Source organism: Eleutherodactylus coqui, chromosome 3, assembly GCF_035609145.1.
Source record: "Eleutherodactylus coqui strain aEleCoq1 chromosome 3, aEleCoq1.hap1, whole genome shotgun sequence".
NCBI classification, from domain to species: domain Eukaryota; kingdom Metazoa; phylum Chordata; class Amphibia; order Anura; family Eleutherodactylidae; genus Eleutherodactylus; species Eleutherodactylus coqui.
In genome coordinates, this window is record NC_089839.1 from 61,519,159 (window position 1) to 61,541,152 (window position 21,994).

Consider the following 21,994-nt stretch of genomic DNA (forward strand, 5'->3'; position numbering starts at 1 on the left):
CCTCATCTTCCTGCTGCTCTTCCTCCGAATCCTCTGTGCGCTCCTCCCTCGGACTTACTGCAATTACTACTACCTGAGTGATAGACAACTGTGTCATATCGTCGTCGTCCTCCTCACCCACTGAAAGCTCTTGAGACAGTTGCCGGAAGTCCCCAGCCTCATCCCCCGGACTCGGGAACTTTCCAAAGGTGGGGCATCGGTCACGACAAACTCCTCCGGTGGGATAGGAACCATTGCTGCCCATTCTGGGCATGGGCCCAAGAACTGTTCCTGGGAGTCTGCCTGCTCCTCAGAATGTGTCATTGTAATGGAGTGAGGAGGCTGGGAGGAAGGAGGAGCATCAGCCAGAGGATTCAGAGTTGCAGCAGTGGATGGCATAGAACTCTGGGTGGTCGATAGATTGCTGGATGCATTTTCTGCCATCCACGACAGGACCTGCTCACACTGCTCATTTTCTAATAAAGCTCTACCGCGTGGACCCATTAATTGTGAGATTAATCTGGGGACGCCAGAAATGTGCCTCTCTCCTAATCCCGCAGCAGTCGGCTGCAAAACACCTGGATCAGGAGCTCGGCCTGTGCTCACACCCTGACTTGGGCCTCCGCGTCCTCCCCCGCGTCCACGTCCTCTAGGCCTATCCCTACCCCTCAGCATGGTGTATTACCAGTAGTGCAGAAACAGAACGCTGTAATTAAATGTGCCGCTTATTGGCCTGTGGTTGGAGGCTGACTTCGCTTACGGAACGCACAGCAGAGCCAGGAAAGAATTTTGCGCAAGCCTGTAGTGAGACGTAGGTGCGTATGACTCAGCTAGTGGAATTCACAGCGCTGAAGCAGTCAAGTGGCCAAACGCCACTAGTAGGCCTTAAAGGGGTTGTCCCGCAAAAGCAAGTGGGGTTATACACTTCTGTATGGCCATATTAATGCACCTTGTAATATACATCGTGCATTAATTATGAGCCATACAGAAGTTATTCACTTACCTGTTCCGTTGCTAGCGTCCTCGTCTCCATGGAGCCGTCTAATTTCAGCGTCTAATCGCCCGATTAGACGCGCTTGCGCAGTCCGGTCTTCTCCCTTCTGAATGGGGCCGCTCGTGCCGGAGAGCTGCTCCTCGTAGCTCCACCCCGTCACGTGTGCCGATTCCAGCCAATCAGGAGGCTGGAATCGGCAATGGAACGCACAGAGCCCACGGTGCACCATGGGAGAAGACCTGCGGTCCACCGTGGGTGAAGATCCCGGCGGCCATCTTCGCAAGGTAAGTAAGAAGTCACCGGAGCGCGGTGGAAACAATTTAACGCCTGCCTGTAGAGAGACATATGTGCGTATGACTGAGCTATTGGAATTCACAGTGCTCAAGCAGTCAAGTGGCCAAATGCCACTAGTAGGCCTTAAGTGTTTTGCTTCTATTTTTTGAAAGGCTGAGCTGAGACAGCAGACAGATACTGTAGGCAGCGTATATATGTATACTGTTTCACTGTGGACGGGATGACAGCGGTGATGTCTCGGGCAATGCAGAGCCAGGAAACAGTTTTGCGCAAACCTGCTGTAACACTTAGCTGCGTATTAATTAGGACTACTACCCCCAGCAGACACGCAGTACACTGAGGACTGTCACAGGCAGCCCAAATATATATTGTTTTCCCAAATTTGTTTGAAAAAGACCACTGCCTATATAGACAGTATATCTCTTTCACCTTTCCCACTGTCCCTGCCTCACCAGTACTGGCCCTATACTATGTAAAATTACTGCAGACTGTTTCCCTCTGGACGGGATGACGGCGGTGATGTAACAGGCAACGCAGAGCCAGGAAACACTTTTGCGCAAGCCTGCTGTAACACTTAGCTGCGTATTAATTAGGACTACTACCCCCAGCAGACACGCAGTACACTGAGGACGGTCACAGGCAGCCCAAATATATATTTTTTTCCCAAATCTGTTTGAAAAAGACCACTGCCTATATAGACAGTATATCTCTTTCACCTTTCCCACTGTCCCTGCCTCACCAGTACTGGCCCTATACTATGTAAAATTACTGCAGACTGTTTCCCTCTGGACGGGATGACGGCGGTGATGTAACGGGCAACGCAGAGCCAGGAAACACTTTTGCGCAAGCCTGCTGTAACACTTAGCTGCGTATTAATTAGGACTACTACCCCCAGCAGACACGCAGTACACTGAGGACGGTCACAGGCAGCCCAAATATTTTTTTTTTTCCAAAATTTGTTTGAAAAAGCCCACTGCCTATATAGACAGTATATCTCTTTCACCTTTCCCACTGTCCCTGCCTCACCAGTACTGGCCCTATACTATGTACAATGATTGCAGACTCAGGACGCAATGCTCTGCACGCCCGATATACAAAAAAAAAAAAAAAGTGCAACACTGCTAAAAGCAGCCTTAACAGTACTGCACACGATCAGATGTGGCCCTAAGAAGGACCGTTGGGGTTCTTCAAGCCTAAGATAACTCCTAACGCTCTCCCTATAGCAGCAGCATCAGTAGCACTTTCCCTGATCTATGTCAGAATACATCTGTGGTGAGCCGCGGGCGGGGCAGATTTAAATACTCGAGTGACACCTGATCTCCCCAGCCACTCACTGCAGGGGGGTGGGATAGGGCTGGAACATCACAGGAGGAAGTTGTAATGCCTTCCCTGTCCTTCTATTGGCCAGAAAAGCGCGCTAATGTCTCAGAGATGAAAGTGAAAGTAACTCGAACATCGCGTGGTGCTCGCCTCGAGTAACGAGCATCTCGAACACACTAATACTCGAACGAGCAAGCTCAAGCTCGGACGAGTACGTTCGCTCATCTCTAGTTGGGACCCATTAGCTTTTCCGATTTACGACATAATCATTTCTCGTGCCAAATTTCAAGTTGACACTGGTAAGTGAGAGAATTAGATTCCGTACGTAAAATTTGGACGCTAATTCTTTTGTGCTTAGAATTGAATAATCGAGTTGGGACCCTTGAACTTTTCCTATTTATGACATAATGAATGCTCGTGCCAAATTTCATGTTTCCACGACATCTGGAAGTGAGAGAATTAGTGGCAATGATGGAAATCGAACGATCTACGTGGGGGGGGGGGCATAACTGTCGATGACGCTCGCACGCGCGCTATTTATCATACGATAGATGTACTATGCCAGTAATCTTCCCAGGAGTGTAGTCAGCAACTTCCCAAAGTTTCATGGCGATCGCATGAATGGTGTAGTAGCGCATAAAGGACGAACAGACAGACAGACACACAGACATACATTTATTTTTATATATATATAGATTTATTTTTAACTGTGTTTTTGTGTACATTTTTTTTAAACAATATGATTAAGAACGGCCTAAAATTTGAGAAATAAAAAAGGGCAAAGTATAAGCAGAATAGGAACTGGTGCACATCAACATCGGATGTTTCGTTTGGAACCTTCATCGCTGAATTCAGTTAAACAAAATGAAATAATGCATCAGGCTGGACTATGTTGTCCTGTAAAATGACGGAAGCCCATCTAGAAGCCAAGCGAACCCCATATAGTCAATAGGGTCCATTCAGCACTGTTCGCTTCCATAATATCTGAAGGGCTGTCACAGTGCAGAGGGATCAGCCCTATTCTCATTTCCACAAGGAAAGACTAGAAGCAATGGGACGAAACTGAAAGGGAGGAGACACAGATTAGATATTAGAGAATGAGGGTGATCAATGAGTGGAACAGGTTACCACAAGAGGTGGTGAGGTCTCCTTCAATGGAAGTGTTCAAACAAAGGATGGACAAATATTTGTCTGGGATGATTTAGTGAATCCTGCACTGAGCAGGGGGTTGGAGCCAATGACTCTGGAAGTCCCTTCCAAATCTACCATTCTATGATCATACGACCACTCTGTTTCTGCATTTAGCGCCATTTTCCTGCTCCATAATGGAACGGTTGTGCTTAGTTTTGCTTAACTGTGTCAAGATGGTGAGATAAGCATACATTAATTACAATGGAATTAAACTGAACCAATATTATAACATAGCAATTGGAAAAGTGCAATAATACTCAAGAGTCCAAGATAAACCGCTAAGGTAGTTCGTTAGCACTGTAGACTTTTGGGGACTGACGGTGCCATAAAACAGGATGGAAATACTTATGGGAGAGTTTAGATTATCTCTCAGACTACTTTAAAATACATTTTTAGTTTAGGAACAATTAAGAAACTTTTTTTTAGCTTGGAAATTCAGAGCGTTATTTTGCATGTTCGTATAAACAGAAGCACTTAGGGCTCAGTCACACGAACTTGATTTCAGCGCATATTACGCACATAGTGCATGGCCGCATGATACGCAGTGAATGGAGTCAAAAGTACATAGGCTTTCGTTGACGCGTTCACATTAGCATGTAAGCACTGCGTGTAGATACACACGTGAAAAAGATCGCACTGTGCTCTATTTCACCGCGTATCACGCAGCGCGAGCCCTGTTTTTTTCTGTGGATAGCATATGCAACGCTGTCCATACGCAATGCATTGCGAATGGGCGATAATACATACGCAACTCCGCTATCAGAGTGGGGAATTAAAAAAAAAAAAGACTAAAGTCACACTGCGCATGACGGAGTGCTCAGATACGCTATCATGCGCAGTGCTCTCGCAGCCATATGGGGCAATAGCCGGCTTACCTAGACCGGTAAAACGCTACGTGACCCATGCGGCTTTTTGCGCAGACAGATGTGTGATTAGCCCTTAGATCCTGTTGAGTATATGTATCATACTGTATATACAGTGATACTGCAGTCTGCGATCTATATTGGTTCCCTAATATTTCATGAACTGTCCCCAAGCCAGAGCTACGGTACCCTACAACTGTGTCATGTGCCAACAATATCCTCCCGGTGCAAACATTCTCTAATATCATTACGCTTCATTTAAAATCCATTTTTTCCACTGCTTGATGAATCTAGGCCAAAGCTGCTCAAGTATTTTACAAAATCCAACTTGACACTCGCAAGCATTTAAACACCATACGATAAAGCTGGGAGTCTTTTTATAGAAACGATGAAATGAAGAGCCTGACACTTAGAAAGTACTTCAAGCTCTTTTGTATGTATTTATATACGGCAGAAATAGTTACAGGCTTCTGCTGCTTGTATGTCAACTTCAAACCGCAATGCATAATAGCAAAGGTGATTTACAAATCTGGAAATAATGCACCCAACAAGATTTGTAATTAAACAGTAGAAGCTAAACCATACACATTCTAAGTCTTGATACCAGCTGCGTGTCCAGGATTTCAAGTTACACCTTAAAAGGGGGTTTCCGACCCTAAAAATACAAAATTGTAATATACTCACTCTTTAAATTTGGTGTCCTCCGTGTGCCACCAATGCCGTGGTTCTTGGCCATGTATTGTTTGTACAGGACTGGTTTTACAGTACATAGACACCTGATTGCACAGCTTGTTGCGGTGGGGACATAGGTATGTACTGTATGGCACACCACTGCAGTGCACAGAAATTGGATTCCACATTTATCAAACTACTAACGACCACTTGTCAGTGAGTATGTATGTGAATGCTTCGCATGCTCTGCCCCTGGTGGCATCATCGCTCTGACCCTGGTGACATCATTGAAGGTCCTACAACATATATAAAACATAGAGCCTGGCAGAAGAACAACAAAGCTAGAGCTATTGAAAAGGGGAGGACAAAAATAACAAAATGAGAATACAACTAAGACGTTATTATCTCAGACACAACTCAGCGGTCCTGACAGAAGACACCGACTTACCCCCACAACGGAGATACGGTGGGCTGAAGGACTTGTGGTAACGTCACTGCTGTGGGATGAGCCATTCTGCAGTTTGATAGAAAGTACTGTATGTGGGTTCTTCTCATGCTCTGCCCCTGGTGGCAGCAGTATTAGTGTATCTTGATGCCACCAGTAAGTCCTGGTGGAGTCAAGATTGACAGGGGGGGTGACGCCCCCTGATGCTGATGGGCTGCACAGTGGCAGGGGCTGCCGGTCCTGGCAGCCCAGTAAGCAAAAAACGAAAATCCAAGGGCTTACTGTGAGAAGGATAAATTGTAGCCACGCAGGCCCAGGTGCAAGACTCTTACCCAGTTCCGGCACACAAGGCGGGCCCCCTCCCCCCGATGTCAGTGTGAGATATTGGCTGGCAGCACGGAGAGCACAGCGACGGGAGGTTGTGACTGTGTGAGAGCTGGCCGCCGCTGTGTGCACCAGCAGAGCAGGAATGGGACAGAGCAGTGGGGAACTGCGGTGTGACAGGCGCCGGCGTCCACTCTGCAGGCAGCGAGTAGGAAACTTACAGGCTGTGTCCGGGATGGAGGGCTCATGCGGCAGTCGGCCGGGATACATCCTGTATAACAGGTGGCGGAGTTGACTCAGCATGCAGGCTCAGCCTGGGACTGAGGGCTCATCCAGCGGTCAGCAGGGACGCATCCCTCTAAAGTGCCGCGGGACCCAGCAGTGAGAGTCCATACTGATGCATGTGCATTGTTTTTTGGCCGCCTGTGCTGCATTACTGTGAGGCTTACTTTTCTTGTTGGCATTACTTTCTTCACTGCTCAGAAAGTAAGGCTAAGTGAAAAGCAATCCTCACCCTATGGCAGCATGGCTGGTAAAAAACTATGCATACTGTGCTGCTACGACCTTGTAGGCTTGAGCCAATTGGCAGCTGTGGGTGTGAGAGGGGCGTTCTCCCTGTCAAACCCCTAGTTTCCGGTGGCATCAAGATACACTAATCAGATGACGTCATCGCAGGTCCTACAGGATATATAAAACACAGAGCCTGACCAACAGAAGAACAACACAGTTAGGGCTCTTGAAAAGGGGAGGACAAAAATAACAAAATAAGAATACAACTAAGCCCTTATTATTTGAGACACAGCTCAGCGGCCCTGACAGAAGACGCCGATCTACCACCACCACAGAGATACAGTGGGCTGAAGGACCTGTGGTGACGTCACTGGTGTGGGAGGAGTCAAGCTGTGTTTGTCTTGCGTGGGAATCAAGATGAATGTAGTAAAGCTGTGTGTGTAATGTGTGGGGATTATAATGGATGTACCATGTAGCAGAGCTGTATGCGTAATGTGTGGGAATCAAGATGTATGTAGTAGAGCTGTGTGTGTGCTGTGTGGGGATCATAATGGATGTACCATGTAGCACAGCTGTGTTGCGCCACTGGAAACACTAGTGCTATAATTTCCTAATAATTACCAGTATGTACATATAGACATCTTGAGGTTGCAGATGTGCTTGGCTAAACCAAACTTGCATGTCAATGGAGGTTGTCGGTAATTCCTTTTGGCTAAGTGAGTGTTTGGCCAATAGCCATTGAAAATATATGGCTAGCATGAGTTCGGAATTTGTTTACATATGACTTATTGTATATTACAACCTAACCTAACTAAAAGCGGGTTATGCAGGATAAAACAATTACTGGAAAGTTGTTCACCAACATAAGTCTTAATCGCCTCACTCATACCCTGCAGCTCCAGTTTCAAAGGTGCCTATTCCCCCTTTGCTCTCCACTTCCTGCTTTAACGATGTCAGTAGTGACATGTGACCACTGCAGCCAATCACCGTCTCACCTTGAATGCTGATTAACTGCAGTGGTCAAATGTCTCTAAGCTGGGGTATCATCTCTGCTGCAGCAGGAAGTGGAGATTGGCAAAAGACTGGCCACCATTAGAAGAGAAGTGGTGGTAGAATAGGTGAGATGAATATGACTTCTTATGTTTGTGCCCTCTGGTGAGCAGCTTTCCGATAACTGTTTTTCCTTGGATAAATCATTTGGGTTCTGAGACCGCACAAAATATTAAAGGGGTTGTCCGGATATAAATTAAGTCTTTAAAATTAAAGGCTGCAGTATTACCGTTCATAACTTCTGGCATCATGGCACCCAGGATGTGAGTGCTGATGCCAGTAGAACGGGTGGTGATACTGTCACCTTTGATTGGCAGGCTGCAGTCAACTGACCTTAACTGTTAACAGACACTGGGAGAATCGTGAGGCTACAGCCCTGAACCGCTGGGGCTGAAGACAGGTAAGTACCATTTATTTAATTGTTTAACCCATTAGATTCTTATTTGAAAAACTTTATTTTTTAACTGGACAACCGCTCTAACACTATTAAAGGGGTTTTCCAATTGACAGTTATTTCTGGCCTATCGCCAGAGAAGGTCATCAATATTGGATCGATGTGGGGGTCCACTGCTCAGGACCACCGCCGATCAGCTGTTTGCTCACTGCTCTCATGCACTGAGCTGACTTTTGAAGAAAGGAGACAACTCCATTCCCACTGCACTGGCCAGGCTCGGTATTACAGGTTTAGTTCCTATTCTCTCCAATGGGAACTTTGCCTGTAATACCAAACCTCGCCACTGCAGTGGGAACGGAGCTGTCTTCTTCCTGAAGAAATCAGCTCAGTGCAAGAACCCATCGGTCCAGCCAACAGGGATCCTGCGTGACCAACGCCCACTGATCCACCATTGATGACCCGACCTGATATTAGGCCATAAATAGTTTACAATTGGACAGACCCTTTAGTTCAACTGTAAAAGTGGCTGATTTTAAGATAAGCCAAAATCCCAACTCTGTTGCTTTATTGGTCCAACTTCAGTTATCACAGATCGTGACTTAATGTGAGGAATAGTTTTACATTGGGTTATTCCCAGTCATTGTTACAAGGCTTGTATAAAGAGTCTAACTTTGGCTTGAAGGAATGCTACCTTCCAATAGGTGGCACTGTGGAGGTATTATCCCATCTCCCTTATTTGCACATTGGATTATTGACCATCGGTTCATAATGATGGTCACAATTCAAGTGATTATGTTGCCAGTTGTTTTACAACTATGAAGGGATGTGAAGGATTTATTGTAGCACAACAGTATCTTGCTACCTGAACGATGATCATAAATCTTGTATTGAAATGGTATCATTTGTAGAGGAATGACTACGGTGTATAGCATCATGTAAAAGGAACCTGTCGCATAAAAGCATGGTCTACAAACCAGACAAGCCAACGGATAGTCAAGAATGTGGAACTCTCGTCATTTCTACTCACTCCTGCATGTCAGGAATGGGTTGGACTCTTAACAAAAGTTTGTCCTAAAAGCAGCTGACTGTGGCAGGAATGTGACAATGATCCAGTTACAACTTCCAGTAAAGCAATGGACAGGGCCGCTTGAATCATTGTGCTGTCGTGTGCGCTTTTACTGGAATCTCTACAAGCAGTGAGCTGACTGCTCATTTTAACCCAGTGAGCGACCATCAGTAAGCTCATCCATCCTTGAATAATCTTATAGCATTCCGGCAATACTCTCAATCAAAGATTATGTACTTAGAGTCACAGTGAAGGAAGAGCGAGGCACAGGATGATTTACCTGAGCGGTAAGTTCTAAGTGATTTCATTAACTTTCCTTCCGAAATCTCATATTGTTACGAACTTCGTTGTGAATTCTCTGGCACAATGGAAGGCATTGCTTCCTGCCCGATGATGTTGCCTGTTACTATAGACGTGGTCAAGGGGGTCGGGTAGATATTTTGTAGTAAAAAATATAAGTGTGTGTTAATAAGCCACATACAGTAAAGATGAAGAACAAACTCTTTATGGATAGATAGAGTTAAGGGAGTCAATGTTGATCACAATCCAACTAGCAATGAAAGAATAGGACATAGATCTTAATCCACAGGTGTGGTACTCAGGGACTGCAAGGAAGATCAAGATAGATTCTTTAAATCCATAGAAATTAGTTTTTGGATAGCACAGTGACCAGAAATCCCTTAGATGACGCAGGGAAAGCTGGGAAAAAAGAACAGAGGACAAACTTCTCCGTCTACAGTGCCCCAACAATGTCTCTGTATGCGGAGTGGTCGTTCTGAAAAGGACGCCCCCTCGATCCTGAAGACTCACTGCTGTTATTTGATATAAAGCCCTATAAAAAAAAATCCTCCCAATCCTTAAACATTTCAAAAATTCTCCTTCCGACGTCCCTTCATCTTAGATGTCATTATCTGAATGCTCAATCTACATGATGTATCTATGATATGAGGCTTACTGAGTATTCCCTGATGAACACTTTGTGACATCTTGTGATGGGTAAGCGCTATCCTGCCATTCCTTGCGGTCCGTGAGTATCACGCCTGTGGATATAGATCTATGCTCTATTTTTTCACTGTTCATTGGATTGTGATCAGCACTGATTTCCTCAACTCTGTCTATTCATAAGGAATTTGGTCCTGTTACTATTGTCTTTGTCATTATCTCCATCTTTATTATATGTGGTGTATTAATATATACTTTTAGGATTTTTAATGCGTATTTAATAAAGTATACTTCTTTTATCTTAGGGGGCCTTTTTTGTAGTTTTTTTTGTTGTTGTTGAGTTACTTTTCTTCTTGTAGGTATTGCTTTTTGTAGATTTTGGTAAAAAACATAATTGCACACGTGCATTTAGATTACTTGGTATACCCACCTGAAATACCAAGTTATTGTACCAAGACACTTTGCACATCGGGTTACATTTGACAAAACTGCCATTCAGTTTTCAGGGTCTAAGGCCGGGTTCACACATGTGTTGGAACCTCTAGTTGGAGGTTCAGTTGCAGATCCGGCACAAAATACTAGAAGAAAAAGCGCTGCGTGCAGCGCTTTTTCTTGCAGCGGATTGCCGGACAGCTGAGCAGAAACCGAAAGGACCCCAGTACTGTATATCAAAATGCTATGAAAATCAGTACTTGAGGTAATGCTAGAAGATAAATAATTTTGCGAGTCTTGATTGCTTTATAGTTTTTTTTTATAACTCTGCTCTTTGAAAAACAGTTGTCACGGGGCTGCGCCAGACCCATGGTACGATGCAGCAGACAGAGTAACTCAAATATACAAGATTTATTTAAGAATGCAAATATAAGAGTGAACAATGAAACACTAAAGAGTTAGCAACTGAATTCTCATCTTTGATTATCTAGACACTCTATGATATTGACTATAACATAGCGGCTATACCTTTGGAGCAACATCAATGGTAGATGGTTATAGACAATGTAATCTAACAAGATCACAGCTTATGAAACCTAATATTTAGTTTCCCTATTGGATAAATACACCACGTTTAAAGCTGGTTTCAACTTCCCCTGTATAGATTAGTTATACACCCAGAAATAGGAAGATGTCCCCTCTCCCCAATCCCCTAGGGACCTGCATGTCTCTTACAGTGCAATTTCCTCAATGAAAGGCGGATAATACGCTAGTGCTGCAGACAAATTTATAACTATCCCTATTGGTGTGCACCCCTAAAGTCCTTTCAGAGGCCGGCCTCACTTACAGTGAGATACCCGTGTTGGAGCATATGAACATCATGGTGGACCCCTGTATAAGCCAGAATGAAGGTCTACTCTGGCAGACCCAACCTGCTCATTTATTACACGGTCACCTAGTCATTTAAATGGCTGGTATGAAGTGTGATATGCGTAGCCAGACGTAAATGGTTAATATGATCTTTATAATAATAATAAGAATCTTTATTTGTATAGCGCCAACATATTCCGCAGCGCTTACATAGACAGGGGGGAATACAGAAAGACAAAATACAAACATTACAGAACCACGGTTACATATAGTAATCAGTTGATGGAAACAATAGGGGTGAGGGTCCTGCTCCAACGAGCTTACATACTATAAGTAATGGGGTGATACAGAGGATAAAGGGGCTGGAGATGTGCACAGTATGGCGAGGTGGAGAGTGAGCGATGCTATACACATAGACAATGGTCAGACATTTAGCCGTGTGACGGCAGAAACGGTGTGACTGCAGGAGCGGTTTATGATGGCTAGCAGGGATTGCAGTCAGTAGGTCAGGGAGCATGTTATCAGGCGGAGCACAGAGAGGTTTGTTTAGGGAATGCGGTATGCCTCCCTGAAGAGGTGCGTTTTTAGAGCACGCCTGAAGTTCTGCGAGTCCTGGATTGCTCAGGTAGCCTTTGGTAGTGCGTTCCAGAGGACCGGTGCTGCTCTGGAGAAGTCTTGGAGGCGGGAATGAGAAGTTCGAATTAAAGGGGCGCTCAGTCTGGTTTCATTAGCAGAGCGGAGAGCCCGGGCTGGTTGATGGATTGAGATGAGGGAGGCGATATAGGGTGGCGCTGTACTGTGGAGGGCTTTGTGGATGAAGGTAGCGAGTTTGAATTGAATTCTGTATTTAACGGGCAGCCAGTGCAGTGACCGGCACAGGACAGAGGCGTCCGAGTAGCGGCTGGACAGGAAGATGAGCCTGGCTGCCGCATTCAGGATGGACTGGAGAGGGTAGAGTCTGGTGCAGGGGAGGCCGATCAGCAACGAGTTGCAATAATCAAGCCGGGAGTGGATGAGGGCAACAATAAGCGTTTTTAACGTCTGCACAGTGAGAAAAGAGCGGATTCTTGCGATGTTCTTGAGGTGCAGCTGACATGTTCGGGCCAGAGATTGGATGTAGGGGGCAAAAGAGAGATCAGAGTCAAATATGACCCCAAGGCAGCGGGCGTGTTGTCTAGGAGTTATGGTGGCGCCACACACTGAGATGGAGATGTCAGGATGAGGTCGGTTAGTGGAGGGTGGAAATACCAGTAAGTCAGTTTTAGAGAGGTTTAGTTTTAGGTAGAGAGAGGACATGGTGTTAGAGACAGCGGACAGACAGTTAGTGATGTTTTGGAGGAAGGGTGCAGAGATGTCACGGGCAGAGGTGTATAGCTGGGTGTCATCAGCGTACAGGTGGTATTTGAGGCCGAAACTCCTGATGGTTTGTCCAATAGGGGCTGTGTAGATAGAGAAGAGAAGGGGGCCAAGGACCGAGCCCTGGGGGACCCCAACAGCAAGGGGAAGAGGAGGGGAGGTAGAGCCAGCAAAGAAGACACTGAAAGAGCGGTCAGATAGGTAAGGGGAGAACCAGGAGAGGGCAGTGTCCTTTAGGCCAATGGAGCGTAGCATACTGAGGAGGAGTTTGTGGTCAACAGTGTCAAACGCTGCAGAAAGGTCGAGGAGGATCAGTAGGGAGTAATCGCCCCTCGATTTGGCTGTCAGTAGGTCATTGGATACCCTAGTAAGGGCAGTTTCTGTCGAGTGTTGAGGTCGGAAGCCAGACTGTAGGGGGTCTAGGAGAGAGTTCTCTGATAAATAGCTTACAAGGCGGGAGTAAACTAGGCGTTCTAGTACATACATTGGGCATTTTGAGCAAATTGACATGTTTTACTCATTGGAAATTGTAGAAAAAAAGACTATAATTTGAAAGTAGTGATGTCTTAGATATATATTTGTCTGATCCATTGAAATTGAGATAATTTGATAAATGCTAGAAAATGTCAAACACAAATTCAATATGCAAAACTAGAAAGTTGGAGCAATAGATCAGAAGAGTTGGGTTTTCTTTACAAGGGTCTGGGAGTGAACCTTGCAAGTCTGACTCCAGGTTTACCTTAAGTTATCCCCAAGTCCCACACAGTCTAATTCACAGGCGTTAAGGAGGCTATTATTTGGATTGTTGCCTCCATTGCCTTCACGTAAAGAAGGACATGCAGTTTAAGTCTAGTCTTTAATTTTTATGTGTTGAGTGAAGTTGTTTTTGAAATTCTTATAACGGGGATAGGATGATAACATTTTAAAAACTCTATAAAGGGGATGTCAGAATTATAGTTTTAAAATGTGTGCACCCCCAATGTAAAGATAATAAAACATCCTATACTTACCTCTTCTGGCTCCCCGCACCTCCAGCACTACAGCTCCTATCTCTCCTGTGATGCTGTGTTTACAGGCTACAGTCAATCTATGTATGGGATGTCACAGGCTGCTGCAGCCAGTCATTGACCTTAAACTCTCCAGTGCTGAGGTCTGTGATTGGCTGCAGCAACTTGTAATGTCCCGTGAATAGGCTGATTGGAGCCTGTCAATACAGACCTGGCGTGGAGAATAGAATCGCAGTGCTGGAGGTGTGGGAACATTAGAGAATTGAGTATAGGAGGTTTAATTATTTTCAGGCATGGAAGAAATTTAAAAAAAATGTATATATGATTCGGACAACCCCTTTAGTTCCAGGACGACCATTGTAAGTTGAAAATATCATATATTGAATCTGTAAGTCTATAAAAAAACAATAATTGGTTTTAACCCATTTAGGACCAAGCACAGTAAATTTATGGCACTTGGTCCTGGGCTATAAACCCAGCCAATAGTAAAAATACGGTGGGGGTTTAAAGACCCTGGTTCTGCAATAAATCAGAAGCATGTTGGGTTGGCAGCTATTAGTGACAGCTGAGAAACTGTGGGAGAAGACAGGAATGTTTTTTTAACCATTTCTGCCTTCTCCTTTCTCTAGTACACAACGATCAATGAGCACTATGTACTGAAGAGTAAAAGTGAAAATCGTTCTTCCACTACGCAAGCCGGCTGCCGGGATCCCCTGTCAAAACAGAGCTTCAGGGTCCTAGCGGACGCTGATCAGCTCTGCCAGTGACTTGTCATTACAGGGGATATTTCTCCCTGTAACTGGGGCTCTTATGGATGCCCCAGCTACAGTGGAAAAGTGTCAAATAAAAAAAACAAAAAAAACACATGTGAATGTCCCCCTTAGGTCTTATATGACGTCATGGGGGACATAGATATTAAAAAAAAATAATTACATACATCAGTAAGACAAAATTACAGAATAAATTAAAAATATATACATAAAAAAACAAAGCTGATGCCAACCAAAACCGTCGCTATATGCGCCCTGTAATCCCAAACCATACATATTATATATCAAAACGTCTGAAACAAAATGAACCCATTCCCATACTTTATTTTAGCGTACATACACTAAAATAACCATAAATGTTTAAAAAAATCATTTTTTTTTAGCTTTTTACTACCAATAAAACTAAAAAATGGGGGGAAAAAGTCTGTGAAAAAGATTTTTTAAAAATAGCTCTATATGTCACAGAAAAAAAACCAGAGCAAAAATTATTTTGGTAACTGAAGAAAAAAAATAGGGCAGTAAAACTGCCACATGGGTAAAATCCCTAAAAAGTGTCTGGTCCTTAAGGTACAAAACAGCATAGCCCTTAAAGGGTTAAAGTTTCCAAAAGAAAATGAAACAGATAACAAATACAGGTAAAGCAAATACTTATATATAAGAGCTGCTTGAAGATGTAAATCATATCTGTATAGAGAACAGGAACATTTTCAGGATCCGGTACAGCATGCATAGTACCAGAAAAATAACATGGTGCTACCCTCACCTAGTGACTAGTAAGGGACAGTACAGGACATGTAGTACCACATTGTACTGTAGAGAGGCGCTACTATACAGCTAATCAGTGCAGGCACTTCAGTAATACAGGGATTTTACCAGTGAAATGTCCAAACTGATTGGTTGCATTTTCCAGAAGATCCCGACTGTCTGTGACATTGTATGCTGAGTCTCAAGGTAACAATGACCTGGGAAAGATCATTAGAAGCTGAAAATATTGTATCCTGAGCCCACTGTAACTTGAGGAATCCCTGTACCTAAAGGGGTTTTACCAGAATAACAAGTTATGTGGATAGGGTGATCAGGAAGGGTCTCACCGCTGAGACCCCCGCCGATCTTGAGAACAGGAATCCCAGGTCCCGTCCTCTTATCACTGCGGGATTTGCTTCTTCCCCAGCACTGATGTCACTCTGAATGGAGTGCTGGCCATTCGTTCACTTTCAATGGGACTGCCGAGATACCCAAGCGGTCAGCACTCCATGCAGAGGGACGTCACGGTGAGACACCCACCGATCATCAAGTTGTCCTGTATACTATGGATGGGGATAACTTATTGTTCTAGTAAAAGTCCTTTAAGTTTTTAAATAAAATACAGTAACCCTTGGGCAAGAGTTGTGTCTGGAACCATCTGCAGTGTTTCAGGCGATTCTCCTTGCGTTCTGGTCAGAATTTGGCTAAATGGAGCAGAGAACTGTCGGTGTTCACAGTATTATATGTGGAGGGCATTGAGGAGGGCGGGCAGAGCAGAGGAGCTGAATGGCAGGAAGTGATGTTGAAGAAAGAGGACATTGTTTTAGCAATGCCTTAAACTTGTCCTGACAGCCTCGCAACATGCAGCCATTTTTTTTCCTGTGGTGATAGGGCCCTGTCATCTATTTGATCTGGTAAATGACCCTAGTAGGTTCTTTTTACTTAAAGGGGTTATCCAAGAATCCCTGACATTGGTGGCAGTGGAGGGACGCATTAGCTGAAAGAATACAAACACACATACTCACCTCCTGCTGCTGCTGGTTGCTGCTCCGGTCTTTGTTTACATCGGGTTGCCATGGTCGGATTGGTTCTTTACCCACGTGACCACTTCAGCCAATAGAAGGCCAGCAGGGACTTCATCAGGGACGACCCGTAAATATGCCTGGGGCTGCTACATCAGAAGCCCACTTGACGTGTTTATCAAAAGGTCACTAGGCCTGCTGGCCGGGTGACATCACCTGTCAGATGATGTGGGGCCGGCCCACCGAAGTGGCGCTCTAGCACCACAGTGAGTATATTGATTTTATATAGTTTTGGGCAAAAAAACGAAACGCTTTTTTTTGTTAATTATGCCTTACAAAAATGTAATAAAAATGATCAAAAATGTCATATGTACCCCAATATGGTACAAATAAAAACTACAGCTCAACATGAAAAAACAAGCCCACACTTAGTTACGTCTATGAAAGATAACTGAGCTTTGCGTATTTGAATGCAGCAATGCCAAAAAATAATTTTCCAAAAAATGAGTTTTTATCGTGCAATAGTGGAAAAACCTAAACAAAAATCTATAATTTTGGTATCGCTGTAATCGTATCAACCTGCAGGAAAAAGTTATTATACCATTTACACCGCATACTGAACACTGGCAAGACTGATGTGTTTTTTCACTTTATTCCCCCTAAAAAATGTATAAAAGTTATACAATACATTATATGTACCCCAAAATGGTACCAATAAAAAACTACAGCTGACCATACAACGAGCAAACCCGCATACGGCCTTGTCAGTGGAATAATACAAGTTGTCGCTTTTGAAAAATGAAGATGAAATTCCCACAAAATGGTGGACCAAACTAGATCATATCCTTAAGGCCGCTTCCACATGGGCGACAAAATCGCATGTTTTTCTCGCGATGTGACAGCGCTACAAAACGCATGTATGTGAAGCCCATGCTTTCCAATGGGTTCTTTCACATGAGCGATGTTTTGTAGGCTGCTACATTGCGAGAATACAAAATCGCAACATGCTCTATACACCCGCGATTTGCGAGGTTTTGCATATCTTTCCCTATGGAGCCTGCATTAAAAAAAAGAAAAAAAAAACACCATCTATCAGGCACTGTCAGCTTCGGCGCGCATCTTCACTGCAGCTCTGGCACACTTTTTTGTAGTCTTCAGTCAGCCCTTCCTGGATTGGAGGTTTAAAATCCCCGCTTCCAGGAAGCGCTGGCTGTGATTGATTCATCGAGCACTGGCTCTAATTGGCTGAGCCGCGGCACTCGAGAACCAATTACAGCCAGCGTTTCCTGGAGGCAGAGATTTAAACATCCAATCCAGGAAGGGCTGACTGAAGACCACAAAAAAGTGTGTCGGAACTGCAGATGAGACGTGCAGATAGGGCTTATTTTCAGAGTGGGGCTTATAGTTCAAGCCCCCTCCCCCTGAAAATCCCAACAAAACAGCGTTACAAAGTCGCGCAACTTTGTAGAGTCATGTGTGACTCTGTAGCAACACAAAATCGCGATATTGCCGCGAGAAAACGTAGCGATATTACACAGAACACAGATGCGATATCACAGCTATTTTCTTGTGGCGATATCGTGTCGCCCTTGTGGAAATGGACTAAAGAGTTAATAATATTGCATTGTCTTGTCTTGGAGTTGATGTCTTCAGATTTGTAATGCAGTACACGGGTACTATTTATGATGTCATGTGTTCGGCTCTGTTCACTTCCATTTACAGCAGAAGCCACGCGCCGCGCCGCGTCCATCACACAACGCACTCTGCTGACCTATAATTGGGTCTGTTGGGTTCTCCTGCTGCAAAAATAGTGTTTTTTTCTGTCAAATGTAACAGATTCTAGTGGCGCCTCCAGTCCAGATGTGCGGAGAGGTTTTATTAATGACAGTGATAGATATTCTTGTTACATTTTATCCACACTTAACACACCCCACATATCGGAAGGATTTTTTAAAATCCCGTGTTTTACCTTCTAACTAGAGGAACTCACTGAATTATAAGCAATGCATCTATTAAATTGTCAGCTCTTTGGGTTCTCGAGAGGCAACTGTAACCGACATATATGAAGAGGTGGTTCAGTGGTCACTGAATATTGAGACGCACCTTTCTAACAGTGTAGCAGCTGATGTAAGTCTAATGAGTGTCTCTAAAAGTTGGAGGATTAAATATATATGAAGGATATACAATATTTGCCAGTAAATAAATTTTTAATTGTGTTGAGTGAGTAAAGAAAAGCTCATGGTAGGAGTTCTGCAGTAGTGATCATATATGTATTTTTCATGGTGAGTAATGCCACCACAGTGACGTGGGAGGCTTGAATGAACTAAATCATTCATTAGTATTTACTTCCTTTGGGCCGAGAAAATAGGTTGCTCACATTGATTGCACTCTGCTGGTTGGGCCTTAGTGAATTACAAGAATCTTACAGCATAGGAAAAAAAGTGTTTTGTTTGCCTTTGCCCTTCGGTGTTGGCTATTGTGTTGTGCAACTGAAGTTACACACTTTTTTATACTTACTATTATTTTTTATATAGTAGTAGTGACATGCTGTTGACTGTGGCAACTGTGATGCCTCAGGATGATCCAGTCAAGGCAAAGATGGTCAGCTTCGAGTTTCCAGCAGCTTCAGTTGGGACTGTATTATGCAGGCGTGTATTAAGTAGTGAGTATCTCCCACAGCAAATATTAACGCGGTGTCCTCTTCCTGGTGCTGGTTAATACCTGGCACAGGAGGATTTTTTTTTTTTTTGCCCCTATCTCCTTCCCAGGGTTCTTTGGTTAATTTCTTGCACTCTTGTTTTCTAATAGAGATGAGCGAACATGCTCGTTTAGGACAATTACTCGATCGAGTATCGCTTTTTTCGAGTAACTGCGTACTCGGGCGAAAAGATTTGGGGGGGGGGGCGGCGGGGTGGAGCGGGGGGTAGCAGGGGGGAACAGGTGGGAGCTCTCTCTCTTTTTCCCCCCCACTCCCCTCCGCAACCCCCCGCTCACCCCCAGCGCCCCCCAAATCTTTTCGCCCGATTAGGCAGTTACTCGAAAAAAGCGATGGTCGATCAATTAATTGCTCTAAACGAGCACGTTCGCTCATCTCTATTTTCTAACCTTCTAGTATTGTGTAACCTGGAAACAGGGCATCCCTGTACAGGTTCTTACCAGCCAATAAAATGGAATGCACAATAAGCCTGGGCACGGACCACATATGACATTATTATGTCTGCATGAGCGGATCTTTACAGAATGGGGGCGATGTTTTGGGTGGATAGTGTTTAGCCCCACGGTGGCCTATACAATATGGGTCACTCCCTAAATGGCTATGCTACAATGAAATATGGGCAGATGGTGAAAGAGCTGGTCTCTGTACTTAGTATGATGGTGAAATGTAGTGTGTACCCCTATAAAAGAGCGTCAAAGGAGACAGCGGGAACAGTTGAACTCATGTTTACTCAACTCAAAAGTTTGTAGGTTCAACATCCAAACATTAAAGGCATAAAGTTTAAGAATCCAAGTCTGAATCCTGCTGCTCTGTACTGTGTGTTATGGGTTGTGCACCATGGCCCTCGTGTCTGTGGCCTTGATGTAGCTCCATACTGTTGATGTGGATTTCTATCCCAGGCCCTGGAGTCTATAGCTTTCCTGTATACATCATTAATCCTCAAGAACTAGATCCAGGAATGGTTGTGAGCAACTGTTCTCTAAACCAACATGCTCTCTTTTGAACTTTCTACATCACTACAAGAACTATAATAACTTTTGTTCCTCCCATTTGCCCAATACTGATTGGCTGAATTGCGAGAAGTTGATTTACTAGGCTATTCTATCCGACTCTGTACTTTATCAAGCCACCATCTTCAAGACGAGACATCAATACATTGTATAATACATTTAAAGGCACGTATACACACAGTCACCGAGAATGTCTATATTATTATGTAGCGACAGTTCTGGGTCACTATAACATGACCACTGATGTCGCCACTTCATCCTGGCCCGGTGTCGTCCTGTATGCTCATCACATGTGCTAGGAGCTGATAGTCAGTACTCTGTATACTGGACGTCATTGCTGGCATTTTGTTTTGGGGGGGCTGTAGCTCAAACTCAACTGGCTGCAGCGGTCACTTGGGTATACAGGCATGTTACAAAAAAACTGTTGGGGAGGTACGAAGTGGCAGTGCTGGAACGGAAAGGATTATCAGATAATTAGTTGGTCATTTATTGTTTTAGAGCATTGGTCCCCAACCAATGGCTCAGGATTAGAGATGAGCAAGTAAACTCGCTAAAGGCAATTGCTCGAGCGAGCATTGCCTTTAGCGAGTACCTGCCCGCTCGAGATGAAAGGTTCGGGTGCCGGCGGCGGGCAGGGAGCTGCGGGGGAGAGCGAAACGGAGGGGAGATCTCTCTCTCCCTCTCTCCCCCCGCTCCCTCCTGCTGACTGCCGCTACTCACCGCTCCCCCGCGCCGGCACCCGAACCTTTCATCTCGAGCGGGCAGGTACTCGCTAAAGGCAATGCTCACTCGAGCAATTGCCTTTACCGAGTATACTCGTTTATCTCTACTCAGGATCTCTTGCAATGTGGCTCACCACATGTACTGGCAGTTGACATCCACCAGGCAATGCCAATTCAGATGGCATAATACTAGTGTCAAATGTTGCACTGAAATATTTATCGGCAAATATTTTCAGTTTCACAATTTCTTGTTTCACAACATTTAAGCTAGAACTGCACGGCAACCTTGTTGGCGATATATGTCGCCGCTAAATCCCATCCCAATGTGCGTGGACGTGCTGGCGTTGCAACTTGTAATTGGCTGCAGGTTTGGATTTCTTGTCGGGTCATTGAAAAATTGCAAGCTGCAATACAACTACATTCACTTACATCAGGATGTAATGCACCACATCCATAGTGTGACCTTTAATTAGACTGATTCTCTTGACCTTACTAAGAATATGTCGTCTTTCTCTTTAGGTTTAACCGGATTGCCCAAAATGTTTGGGAAGAAAAAGAAAAAAATTGAAATATCAGGGCCTTCAAACTTTGAACACAGGGTTCACACTGGATTTGATCACAAGGAGCAAAAGTTCATTGGCCTTCCTCAACAATGGCAAAGTTTGCTGGCAGACACAGCCAATCGGCCCAAGCCAATGGTGGATCCATCTTGTATTACACCCATACAGCTTGCACCCATGAAGGTAAGGTATTTGATTGCCATATTGTAGTATAAATGTACAAAAAGGACAATCATTTGTGAAGCAAAACTAATAACTGTATTAATACTAATACAGAATCTAAGTCCACTATTTGCCTATATTTCTCGTCTACACATACTGCTGAGGGAACACTATTAGATCATAGTATATATAATGTGGTGTTCGTTCTCAAATATTTCACTATAGGAAGCCATTCTTGGCCGTCGGCCATATCTCTGTTGCTGAGTGTTGGTGCATGTCCGCTTGTCATGTCCATCCCTAATAATCAGCTGCTGGTGCATCCGACCAACTGTGGTGCCTTCATTTCAAGCCATGGTTTGTGCCAGTGTTCGAAAAGACATTTATTCTTCATACTTACACAGTGGGAGAGATTCTCTAAGAATGATCCATAAACAGATCTTCACTTTTGTAGTACTTCGTATAAAACCTGTTTTACAAGGACCAACATGCAAACGTCATGCAAATAAATATGTGTCGTACAGGTCATTGCAGCAACTGCCTATCAAAGGATATTCTCAAACACACATCAGTGGCACATCT

General features: G+C 44.3%; 1 protein-coding gene across 2 annotated transcripts in view; it reads left to right on the forward strand.

Moving 5' to 3' along the window:
- The window catches only part of PAK5 (p21 (RAC1) activated kinase 5), a 145,955-nt gene that overhangs the window by 35,373 nt on the left and 88,588 nt on the right, over positions 1–21,994 (forward strand). For both annotated transcript variants that reach the window (XM_066595655.1, XM_066595657.1), the window contains exon 2: positions 21,213–21,436. In XM_066595655.1, the coding sequence (XP_066451752.1) occupies positions 21,213–21,436 (224 nt within the window). The remainder of the gene's footprint in view (positions 1–21,212; positions 21,437–21,994) is intronic.